General features: G+C 36.0%; 1 protein-coding gene across 6 annotated transcripts in view; it reads right to left on the bottom strand.

Annotated features, from left to right (window-relative positions):
• LOC118279631 (transcription factor CP2) overlaps window positions 1–13,638 on the bottom strand; it is a 64,638-nt gene that overhangs the window by 7,974 nt on the left and 43,026 nt on the right. For all 6 annotated transcript variants that reach the window (XM_050702614.1, XM_050702615.1, XM_050702613.1 and 3 more), the window contains 2 exons: window positions 470–531; window positions 187–232 (listed from right to left, as the gene is read on the bottom strand). In XM_050702614.1, coding sequence (XP_050558571.1) covers window positions 187–232; window positions 470–531 — 108 coding nt within the window. The remainder of the gene's footprint in view (window positions 1–186; window positions 233–469; window positions 532–13,638) is intronic.

Here is a 13,638-nt window from a genome sequence, read left to right on the forward strand (position 1 = left end):
ATGAGACTTATAACACAAATGGTGAAAGTAGGTGTACATTGTACAGCGGCATTACCTACGTGCCGTAATGTGCACCTCTGCCTGCCTGAGATGAATCATGGGATCCCCTATCCTATTAAACGAGCAGACATTCATTGACACGCGTAACACAAGTAAATAAACTATGAAATAAAGTAAAATACTCACTCTTGGCAATACGACGTCTTCATTTGATTGTTAGATGCTAGTATAGCTGAAAAACAAAACATATTGTTAGCAATCTACATTATTTATAATAAACTAAATTGTTATTAACAACTAAATTCTTTATCCTTAACACGTTAACTGCCACGTAGGTCGCCGGTGACATATGTTAGTGGAGGATTTGCCTTCAACAGTTTTCTGATGGCAGTTAATTTTGGCTTAAACCTCCGGGCCACCAAGACAAGGTGTGATACTCTAGTAAATATGAATATTATTAGAAACTCACCATTGTGTGCTAATACTGGCTTGTTGACCACAATTGGGCTTGCAACTGACTTCGGGGCCACACTGTAACAAACAAACATACACATTTGTTATTTACTTGTTTATTTACCTACATAGGCACTAAATCTTATAATAAAAAACATAGTGAAATAGTCTAGGCAATTTTAAGTGTTCATAGTTAAATACATCAATCATCAACAACAATCTGATGAAACCCCCCTTTTTTGAGGGGGGTAAATCATCGAATGACTTCTCCATCCTTGGGTGAGGCGAGAGGGAGTGTCAGACTCTTACAGACAAAAAACCATCCCATTCTTTCTCCTGCTTTGAGCCGGACATTACCCACCGACCCCTACATTCCATTAGTATTTAAGCTATTTAAATACTAAACCACAGCTTTCTACAAGCAGTAGTTTCGGCTATATCAATCACTTAGCTCCTAAAAAAACCTATGTCTATTCATCGTCATACATAAAAAATTCATTGTTATATTTATACCAAGGCGGCATTATGAAAATACAGTAAAAAAAGAGCAAGTAATTGCGCCGTTGACTGCATCGTTGGCCGAATGGTTGCAAATGCGACTGCCGGGCAAGGTTTCTCGGGTGCGATTCCCCGATCGGACGAAGTACTGCTGGACTTTTTACGGTTTTTTTTAAATTTCTCAGTAGTTAGTAGCGCGGAGTGTGGAAATGTGCCCGGTGTATGTCAATAGGCTCACCCCCTATTACATAAGACTTACAATATAAATTGTGAAAAGTGGGTGTACATTGTACAGTGGCATTACGTGCCATAATGTGCACCTCTGCCTACCCATTCGGGGGTTAAAGGTGTGACGATATGTAAAGTAATTGCGCCGTTATTTTCTTTCATGCGATTGTTCAAATGATACGGAATTACGGAAAAGCAAACACGTTTTGTATTCAGAAAATAAATATAGATTATGTATAATCTATTGTGTCATGTTTAGATAAGGATATAAATAAATTCATACGAAAATACCTAGTTTACATGTTAAGTCAGTACATGTAGGTACATAGTATAAAACAAAGACGCTTTCTCTGTCCCTGTGTCCCTTTGTATGCTTATATCTTTAAAACTACGCAACGGATATTGATGTGTTTTTTTAATGGATAGAGTGATTCAAGAGGAAGGTTTATATGTATACTACATGCATAATATGAGCTTGAGCTTCGTATATTATGTGTAGGAGAGCCATGCTTCAGCACGAATGGGCCGGCTCGACCGGAGTGTTACCTCACAGAAAACTGATGTGAAACAACGCTTGCATTGTGTGAGTGAGGGAGTGTGGAGGCCCAATTACCCCCTTCCCCATCCCAGATTTCCCAACAACCCTTAAATTCCTAACCCCCAAAAGGCCGACAACGCACTTGTAACGCCTCTGGTGATTCGGGTGTCCATGGGCGGCGGCGATGGCTTACCATCAGGTGATCCGTCTACTTGTTTACTGGCTTAGAATTACCATAAAAAGAAAATCTTCCAACATTATTGCCAGAGTTTTTACATAGTTTAAATGAGCATGGTTATTAGAGCACATCTTTTGGGTACTTTTTTTGTTATTTAATTACATCTCTTTTGTTGAGAATTGTATTCGTTTTTAATTTTTGTTTTGGCTGTATAACGTAATGGCATAAGCTGTAATGTTGTATATGTAAATCTTTATATATATAATTCTTCTGTACGTGTGTATGTCACTGAACTTCTCTTAAACGACTGGACCGATTTTGATGAATTTTTTTGTGTGTGTTCAAGGGGATCTGAGAATGGTTTAGATTCACAATTTTGTCCGCTGGACAATGTTTTTTTAATTCATTTTTAATTAATTAGTAGTTGTTGATTTTGGAATGTTTTACATTGGATACGACAGACGGCGCTACCATCGCAGTGTCAAATATTAATGACGTTAGATATTGTCATAACATTTGAATAATAATTTTCATCAAAATGGTCCAGAATGTTTTAGCTTATTAATAAAATTTAAAATTTTCAAATTAAAGACGTGTAGACAGGACAACGTCTGTCGGGTCCGCTAGTAAATATATAAATCTTTTAAATTGGCAAACAATCTTTGAAGCTAGAACACATTTGAAAACAAAGGTATTTATTATACCTATTAAATGTTGAAACATTATTATAAAACATTTGATATCTGATATAAATGGTCTGATAACATCAGGGGAAGGACTCGATATAGCAAATACTAGTGTTATCTACTGATAGGCAGATACTTTGCAGTAATTATAGTATTGTAATCTGATTAGCATGTTCATGTGCTTAACATATACTATATAGCTATGTTGTATAACTAAAGGAAGATAGTAGATGTTATAATATTGAGCTATTAGCTCCTGCCACTGGTTTCACCCACATTCCTGTAGGATAAAAAGTATCCTATCAGCCAAGTTAGCTCATACCCTGTCTGCATACCAAAATTCATTAATATCTGGTCAGTAGTTTCAGAGTGATTGACAGACAAACATCCAAACAAACCAACTTTCACATTTATAATATTACTGTGATAAGTAAATAAATATTAACAGCACATTACTTATGACTACTGGCTCTTTATCCAAAAGGCCAATATAGAACAAACTTGCATGGTTCTCACACATAATGTTTTTATAAATATTGTATGTAAACAGTAATTTTAAGCTCGACTTATTATTCTATGTAAACAGAGCCAAAAAACATTGTATTATATGAACATAGTGAGCAATGTCAACATTGAAATATTACAATGTCCTGTGATCTATGTTAAACTATGTTTCAGCTACTAAAAACAAGAATAAAGTGAATGTTCACTGTGTATAATTCAAGTAAACAATCAGAGGATGTGGTACAGTGATTATTTTATCAATAACATTTATAATATTTAGTTTTCAAGTAAATAACAAATAGCCTTGACACAAATGTTGAATATTCTTTAAAGAATGATGTGGAATGAGCTAATATTAGGCTAGCCGCACACACTCAATAATATTGTCAATGCAAGATTGTCAATATCTTCATCAATAAAATGATCCCCGCACACTACACAATATTATTGTCAATTTTTCATGGTACAATCTGACTCAGTCGATCCGCAGCTAGATTCATGTGCGCACGTTGAACATAATGGAATGAAAAGAAAAAAGTCGGTGCAACTATAAATGCTAAAATAATATGAGACAACTATTGTCAGTACTTCTGCAGTTTAAATACCTAATATAATATAAGTTTTTTGTACTAACCTACGGAGAGTAGGTACTATTAATAAACTTATTAAAATATAACACAAACCTCTATTGTTTTCTTTTCTAGTTGTCTTACTGGTTGTTCATCATTTGATAAAAACAGCAATTCATAATACGTCCAGGCAGACGGGACGTAAACCTCATCGGTACCCTTTCCCGATGATTTCGATTTGTGAATCTTCTTTAATTCTTTCCGAAAATTTGTTCGTAGGGAATTAATTTTTTTCTTTACGTCTTCTCTTGTACTATTTGGTTTGATTTTTTTATAAATCTCGAGCAACTTATCAAGCGCATTATTTTTCTTAACTGTACCTATCACGATATGCTTTGCAGGATGTATTCCATAATTCTGGATAAGTTTCCCATGTTTTAATACACACTGACAAATAGTGTTTTTCCGTAAGGGTACTATTATCAACAGTATCAACACTATTTTCGCTTTGGATACTGTTTTCGTCTTCCATTTTGAACAAATAACACGAACGTCCGCCTGCCTTGAAATCTTTTCCTCAACTAAAATATTGCCGCGCGCCCGCACACGTCAATATAATTGACAATACCCCTGCCTCCCCCCGATATTGATGTGACAAAATCAGAATTTCTGGATAATCTACAATATTATTGAACAATACCGCAATACAGGTCGCACACACACAATATTATTGACAATACGTACTTTATTGACAATATTATTGAGTGTGTGCGGCTAGCCTTAATGTTTGAGACCACAAAATTATTACATATTATGTGTTTATAGGTACACTAGGTTAAAATCTAGGTTATGTTTATGTGATGTTTACAAAACTGAAAACCAGTTTTGTATCCAGCAAGATACTGGTTATAGGCAGACTGGCATTGACAACTAACCAAGAAAAAACCAACAGAAAAACTGTTGCAAACTGTAGCGGTAAATCAGAGCCTGCTACAACGTGATGCGTAGAATACAATGTCGAAATTACGTTCGTAGCACTAAAAATAAAAACAAAAAAGCATATTTACGCCAATCTCGGGCGGCGAGCGGGTCTGACGTGGACGTTAGCGGCATTCAACCTCCTTGCCAGTTCCCTATAGGTCGCCGGGTCGGCTTCGATCTCCACCTCAGCCTTCAGAAGGGAGAACTTCATGCGCCACCCTTGCGCCTCCACGCCGTGCACAAGACGAGCACTGAGCACAACCCCACGCCCCAGGTGCCGCGCACTCAGTCTCTGCTCGAGCACGAGCATATTACTCGTCAGCTATAGTCCTGCCTGGTTAGGTTGAAGAAGATGAAGGCACCAGATCCAACGCGATACGCCCGCCCGCGTGCAACCACCATAGCTGGCCCGCAACTCGCTTCAACAACCATTTGTCACGATTATATTCGCACTATGTACACCACAACACAAGGCTCGAGTCCTCAAACTGTTCCTAGCACTTTTTTACTTGTCCAACATATTTGAACAGTCGACTGCCCGCAGAATATTATACGCGAATGTAGATTATCGAACACTGCAATGCGTTATTACACACGAGATTACACTGGTCTGATTATTTGCAGTGAAAAATCCAACGAATATCAGCGGAAAATAATTGCGTTGAATAGAAACAAAGGAGTACGTGACAGACGACGGAGCGCGAGCGACTGGGCGTAATGGCCGCTGATTGGTCGCGAGTGAAGCGCGCACCTCGATTGGATCAAAACCGGTTGGAATCGGTTCGCAGAGGCTGCGGCCGGCTCGGGTCGGTGCATCGTGCGCTGTCGAGCGCTAGTGTTGTGACACGTATGTTTATATCGTGTCGATTCGGTTTTTCGTTTTATTTTTATTTTTAAATTGAAGGGCATGGAAGTTTATTTTATTCTTCTTTATTTTTGAAGACTACCTTTACGATTTGTGAAATATACCCAGGCATTGTGGACAATAGCGTAGGAAATTTTTAACTGTAAGCGTAGGCACATTAAATTGGAGCGTTGTTAGGATGAAAATTTAGACAGATCGGCAACAAACCGGATATAATAAACACTTTATTCGATTTAGCCCAATTGTGCGTCAATTCGATGCGAACTCATGCAATCCGGTTTCTGCAACCCGTTTATCGCTGTTTCTAAGAACAAGATTCTGTATGTTAATAACCGCTATTGTTCAGGACATTAATAGTAAGTTGTTTAGTTGCAAAGGTTTTTATTTCGTGTCATTATTCAAATTACGCGTCGCGATGAGAATAAATGAATAACAACACAATGAGTGTACTATAAATAGCTATTCGGTTGAGTATTTTGTTTACAATATAGTTGCCATCACAGCAAGTGGTTGACTAATGTAATAAATGTACGATGATTCGGTAAGTGGACATGGACATAATTTATTAGTAAACGTGATGAAACAATGTCCTTTTCATACTACGATACTGCTTATTTAATATACCTACGATTTATAGCAAAGAACCTGTCCTTTTATTATATTACAGACAATTTTATCCGACACCTAAACACGGTTATTTGACTGGAATTACTGAACCAATAAGAAAAATCAATCTACTAATACAATTCTACTTTAAAATATGACGGGCGCACTGTCCTCACTTTCTTTTCTTGTCATAAATCTAGGATACCTAGATATTTTGTGGCAAAGCTCCAGTCGGGTGGAAGAATGACATTGAATTATAAGTATGAATACATTATTATCGTGTATGACCCAAATATCTGTTTCGGACGATCCGTTGGTCTAAGAATCATGAGTTTATAACTTAAACCGATATTTACGTTGAGTATAATATACTCCACTTTATGATTTCAAGAACAATCACTGAAAAAACTAGATTTTAACACCAGTAAAAAGCAGATTTCCAATAGTTTCAGTCTTGACTACACTTTTTGGGAATAACCGGTATCAAAACCAATTCCATATAGGGATCGCACAGTCAAGGTAACAAAAGACGCAGTATTGTAGATTGAGGCCACACAAACTTGATAACAGATTAAACATTTTACTCGCGACTAAACGAAAACTTTCCTATTGATATTTTTCTTGATATGCTATTCCTTATCACAAGGATAGGTTTGGAACATAATTTAATTTGAAAAAATACCATTACAAAACATTTAACGAGAGTCTAATTTTGAGTGTAGTGTCTTTTTTTATTTGACCTGAATAAATTGGCACAGTAGTAAATAATATTATGCTTGTTATCAGGTGATTTTTACCTTTTGCTAGTGTTATTGAGAATCAATAGGGCATAGTCTGTAATTGCGCACCGTGTATTTCATTAGGTTTATCCCATATTAAATGGGACATTGTTTTAATTTTTTGGATAAGCTGGTAAACGGAGAACGGTAAAAACAGGCAGACGGATCACCTGATGGTAAGCAAACGCCGCCTCTCATTTACGTTGCCGGCCTTTTGGGAGTTAGGCATTTAAAGGTTGTGTATATTCTTTAAAGAATTAAAAAACGGTGTTACTTTATGTATGTATTATATTCTGCTTAATTATTAACAAACGAATTCTAAATATAAAATCGATTTCCCAGTACAAAAACAAAGAACATCACTATCGATACAGATATCGCTAAATGGTTCCGGACCTAAGACAACGTGGAGAGCTTAGTGATTGCTTCCTACGTCTCGTCATGGTACGGTAGGGTTGTGAAATGAAGTCATTGCAAGAAACCGTTGTTTCATATTTATCTACTTCCTCATTGCAATTGCTTAGATGTTAGATTAGATTCTTGGGTCGGGTAAAGAATAGTTTTCTTTTCGTTTTCCCGACGTTCAGTAAAACTATCTATTAGTGCAGTAGATGCTACGAAACGTGTCGCAGTTTCAATTTTCGCAAAGATCACTCTTTGTGAGAGCCACGTATTTCTGGGTCTCGGAGTGATATGTAAGTGACATTGTATGTTTGTAAATGAAAATCCTAGGGCTGATGCCTAATCCGGAGCTGCGGACTACCTAGCGAGTTTACCGGGGCTCCGGCTCTAAAAGCAGGAGTAGGAATGGGGCTTAAATTAGGCACAATGTAAATATATGCTATCGCGTACCATTATAAATGAAACTACGGCTTTTAATTATTGTTTTTTCAACAAAAACGGTTAATAAAAGATAAAAATAGCTCCTGTCATTGATTTCACTGACTATATTTAGCCGAGCTGTTTTTACGCTACACTGCTGTAAGATATAATCGGTTTTAGTCGGTTTCATCGGTTCAAAATGGATATTGTTTGTCTATTCAGTTACGTTGTGTTTGCTGACGTTTAGTGCCTTTTGTTTTTATTGGCTTTGGGTTGATGTTATTAGACAAATAATAGTTCGGGAAGTACACGTATTTCATAGTATGTCTATGTATAGATGACAGTTTTTTTTTGAGGGGGGAATCTGACTGAAATGTTTTCTCCCGCCTTGGGCGAGGCGAGAGGGAACGTCTTAAGTCATGCTTTTAGTCCGTAAGAGTCAGTGCAAGAGTAGGAACGGACCTACTCCTTTAAATCCAGAATTCTGTAATAGGACTGGTTCCTGTCAGGTCTTAGACACACGCAACTGATAACACAGTTGGAGATAAATAAGTATACTATGTCAATCCCTTCAGGTACCTAACAGAAGACAGATAAAAATTTATATATGCAACACAATAATCTGGCACCCACCCAAATCATCTACGTCCACATTAAATTTAATGAAATAACTAAATACCTACACACGTCATAAACTCGTGTCACATACAAATTAACAATAAAAGAGGGGTTAAAACTAACGCCGGTTTGGTTCATTCTGGTTAACGCCACCTTTGCACGACTTTGTGGCAAAAAGTAATCAGTTACGCGTTAGATCGTTTGTGGGAATATGAGGTGATTGATGCATGTAGTGCTGTTTTTGTGACGAGTTTGGTGTAGCTTTGAGCATTTTGTATAGATTTTGAAGACAGGATTTAATTAAAAAGAAGAAAATTGTATTCAGTTTTAACTTAGGGCAAAAATAAATTAGTTTATGAGAAATAGTAGTTAATTCTAAGATTCAAATTCGTTTACATATGGTTAGCAGTCGAACGCTAGAGGTTCGTGTCTAGCCGTTATTTGCGTATAGGAAAGACAAACAAAAATAGACTTTCAAAAGACATGTAGGTTACAGTGTCGTGTCGAATAAAACTGCGAGTTATGTGCCAGATATAAGTCAAAACATGAAAACAAATTCTTTCATTTTAGCAACCATGAAAGATATATTTTAAAACAAATCATCAGTAATTTTCCTTGAACTACGATAAAAAGAAACAGAATTCAACCTCCTCTTTTTTAAGTCAGTTACCTAATATAATAACATCTTCTTCAAGTGTAACAAACACTATTCTGAAAATCATATCCAAATCGCTTGGGCCAATCGCGAGATAATCACACACAAACAGACAGATTCCTTCTTTTTTGAAGTCGACTGAAAACTGCATGAGATGTAAGAATATTTAATAGAATAAAATCTTCAAACCATCAGTTTCCTCAGATATAAACCCAGTACTCATTCATCATCATCAGGCCTTTACAAAGAACCCACAAAAAAGGGAACTCCTGAAGCAAATACCATTTCTGCAAAGCAATGAAAACTCCATAAAACAGGTCATTACTGTCTTTCAGCAAGACCGATGATCCAAAATAAACGTAAATCTTTCGTTTACAAACATCGAAATGACGTAACTTATAGAAACAATCGTCTTTTATCTGGTGTTTACGTTCGAGACCTGTTTTATTGAAAACAGCTGTAGAATAGATCATCGCTATTAATTTTTCGTATTATTTACTTTCCTACTTTTATTGTCTTTTTGCGATATCTAGCGGAATTTATTTAAGAAACCGTTTATACGATGATCATCATCATATTGTACTAGTTACAAGACGTCCACCATTAAACATAGGTCTCCCGAACCGACCTGTATTCAGTGGTTCCTCACGAACTTAGATAGACTGTTAACCTTGACGTGATGATGATGATTTCTTTAAGAAAAGATAAGGGGAGGTGTATAATTTACAATTTAAATCACTTTTCATTACGTGTTATGAGTTCCGTGTAATACCTATTCATTTCATAATTTGGTTGCCACTGAGTTGAGGAAAATGGTCTCTTCTAACATGAATATTAACAACAACAAACCAATTTAGGAATATGTACCTAAATGGCGTCGCGAAGGCCATACTATATAGGTATTAAATAGATATAACAAAATAATATGTACTACCACTAGCGTCATCTGGTGTCTTAGTTGTAAACTAATAATGTATGTAGACTCCTTATGTATGTGTTAAGTAATCTCCTTGTATATTGTCTATAATAAAAAAGTTAGTTGATTGCAAACCATTTATAGCGTTTTATGTATAACTTGTAAACTGGATATGTGTCGAAATAACAGCTTTTTTTTTTTGATGACGGCAAATTAAAACTGCGCGTTTTACTTTTACTTGGTGATTGCCTCGTTAGTAGTAAAATGTTGGATTTGATTCCCGAGTTAGCTAAGTATTTTTGGGTAAAGTCAAAGTCTAAATTATTTATTTGAAATAGTCCGAGAAGGCACTTTTGAACGCCAAACGCCAAAACGTGTAACAAAAATGTCTGTCTGTCGGTCAGTTCTCCAGTTAAGCTATTTGCACGGTATCATGATTTAGAAAAAAATACCTATAATATTAAGAAGTCTCGATACGCAGTCTGTAATCAGCAATAGGCTCACATCGGGCTCCCATAACTCACCTGATTTGTTTTAGCATATTAATCGCAGAATAAGAGGATAATAAATATCTAGTATGTATCTGACTTAGTCAAAGCCGTAGTAAACACACACTGTTTGTCGCGCCATTCGACCTTCGGACGAGGTAACTATGCTAACTACCAAGGATTTAGATAAGAATGTCCTGTCGTGTGATAAGTCTGTTCAGCTATTGTATAACCACTCTAACGTCCAGCCGCGCACGGCATCCGAACCGCGCGCGACTCGCAAGTTCGTCGTAACAAAAAACCTATATAGCTACTGAACCGTAATGCCTAGAATAAAGAAAAGAATACCAAAAAAAAGATTGAAGAATACTGATCAATCTTAACGATTTTTTTAAATCTTTAGTTAATCTTTAAAATACAATAAAACGGGTTAAACATGAAACACAGAAAAAAAAACAGAATTATTTCTACCTTTTTAGAATATACGGCACAACTATTGCATATTTTATCAATAAAATATTTTTACAACAAACTAGACTCATTACCCTTTCTTTTGATGTATATATGATTATATTCGGTTAACTCTAAGTATTGTAATTAAATCGAAAGAAAACACTACTCGTAATTTTACACATCAAAAAACCTGAGGAACACATTGACATTATTATGGAATCTTCAATGAATTTAGTATATTTCTCTTTGAAAAATGTATTATTTTGCTTATTACGAAATGTATTTCGATATTTTATATACTATTGTAATGCAAAGTATGTAAAATATGTATAAACAAAACTAAAAGTGGCCAACACCAGACCGGCCATTTTTTTCGAAACAACAATCGTTTGAAGTTAAAATTAGACTAGATTTATCAGCTAAAACTGTGATATTTGTACATCATCGTAAAGCACAAATCTTCTAGTTTATTTTGATGTATAACACTTGCAAGATAAATTAAACAAAACTGTAGTATTTACGACATAATTGTTGGAACTCACAAAAACACTTCAAAAACGAGTCAACTAACTTTAAAAATTTATATTTTGTTTGTCAAAGCATATTACAACGCCATGTCTTATTTTTTCGTCGAACAATTTATTCAGCTGTATAGATAATCAGTCAAAACTCACCAAACAAGACCGTATTTTAAACTAGAGGGAGTTAAACAGAACTCGTCACTTTGGATACTATAGTATCCATGGACGCTAGAGTGGATAGTTATTGTTAGCTTTAAATCCATGAGGCGTAAATTATGACTGAAAATTTTTGGACCCAATATTGGTCCTTGGAACATTTTATGGATATCCTAAATGGTCTTCTAATGGGTTTAGTACTATCTTGTTTATCTAGACTACCTCTTAGTGTTCAATGATGTAATAATAGTGATAAATTCAGCTTCTATTACAAAAGCAAAGTGGCTGTTGTCTGTCAAATTCGTCATAAAGTTCCATCCTATACTATTACTTCCATTACTAAAAGATTACACACTACAATCAAACCTTAAGTAACAATTTATTCAACAAAAATTTTCAGTCAAACTAAAAACATACCAACAAATTCGCACAAAGTGCAACACACGAGTATTGCATAAACACAAAACCATTGAAAGTCAACGACCCGACCGGAGCCTGTATTCTAAATAGGTTACTACAGCTGAGAGATCACCAATAACAGCATTAGAACGAAACAGAGATACAGCTGCACTCTTCTACTGCCGTGGTATTGCAGTTTTTTTGCACCGACTTGGGAACGGAACTAAACCACGATTACACGCTGACACTTGACATTTTGTGCGGTCGTGGGAAGGCGGCTGGTAGGAATTTTAAAGATTTCTGCTTAGTGTTTAATATTAAAACAGCACGGTTACTTACGTATTGAAAGTCTTACATGGAATGAATGGGCAATGTTTTAGGAGACGATAAAATTCGGTTTCCTCAGGTAGAGATCAAAACTGGTTATAATTTCCTGAGAATCAGTTAAAATGAAGTTGCAGCATATTCAGATATTTCATATGTACATCTTCTAATAATAATTTAACTCGATTTGCCACCTTTAATCTCCCCTAATAGAGAACCTGTAATCTTATAGTAAAAAATTATCCGGAGCCGAGGACTACCAAAGTGAATTTACCAGGGTTCAGGCTCGAAAAGCAGGAGTAGGAACGGAGTGGCTTTTAATCAGTAAGAATCTGACACTCCCTCTCGCCTCGCCCAAGTTATTGGATGATAAACCCCATTCAAAAACAAAAAACAAAAATTGTCAAAAGTTGCATCTCCAAAGTTTTATTTTAAAAGAACCCCCAAATACACTTCCAAAACAATCTACACGTCTACAAAACCGAAAAAAATGTCAAAGTCAAAGGCCAGTCCATCATTACATCCTTTAAATCCAGTTCGAACCAGAAACCAGCATACATACAGACAGAACGATTCTATTTATAGCCGAGCACAATTTACTGTAATGGGGTCGGTAACTGCTTGGAATCGTCTTGCCTCTTCATTCAGGATGAATGATCATGCCAGATATTGTGTAATGTTCTATAATAGAGTGATGGATTCGCTTTTGATGGCCACTTTGTGTGTAGTGTGAAAATAGCGACCTTTTAGATCAGATGTTGTTGGGGATTTTGATAGTGACGTTGTAATCTGTAGTTTAATTAAATTATATATTTTGTTATTTATAACCTTTATTGTGATGGGCAGAGATGCACATTTACAATGTAACGCCCACTTTTCACGGCTTCACTACATAGTATAAAACCAAATCGCTTTCTCTGTCCCTATGTCCCTTTGTATGCGTAGTTTCAAATCTTTAAAACTACGCAACGGATTTCGATGCGGTTTTTTACCATTGCGCCCATGCGAAGCTGGGGCTGGTCGCTAGTAGATTATGAGTTCCATGTGATAGGGAGGCTAATGCCACACACCGGGCAAAATTCAGACTCCGCGCTATACCTCAATTATATTTCGTCTGACGCAGGAACCGAACTAAAAAACTTCTAACTCGACAGACGAACTTCCGTCCACTCGACCCACGAGGCGTAAACATAGATATTTGATACTACACCACACCAGACTTGTGTAAAATACACAAAAAACGTGCCAAATTTTTATCTCTAGTAGCCATTTCCAACTTTATATCGACTGATAAGATTAGTAAGTAGATGATTCAGACTAAATAAGGACGTCAATGATATACGAGGTTGTTAGATAAGAACTTAAGCAAAATTATTCATATTACGTATAACAAAATTATTA

This window comes from Spodoptera frugiperda, chromosome 22, assembly GCF_023101765.2.
Source record: "Spodoptera frugiperda isolate SF20-4 chromosome 22, AGI-APGP_CSIRO_Sfru_2.0, whole genome shotgun sequence".
NCBI lineage: Eukaryota > Metazoa > Arthropoda > Insecta > Lepidoptera > Noctuidae > Spodoptera > Spodoptera frugiperda.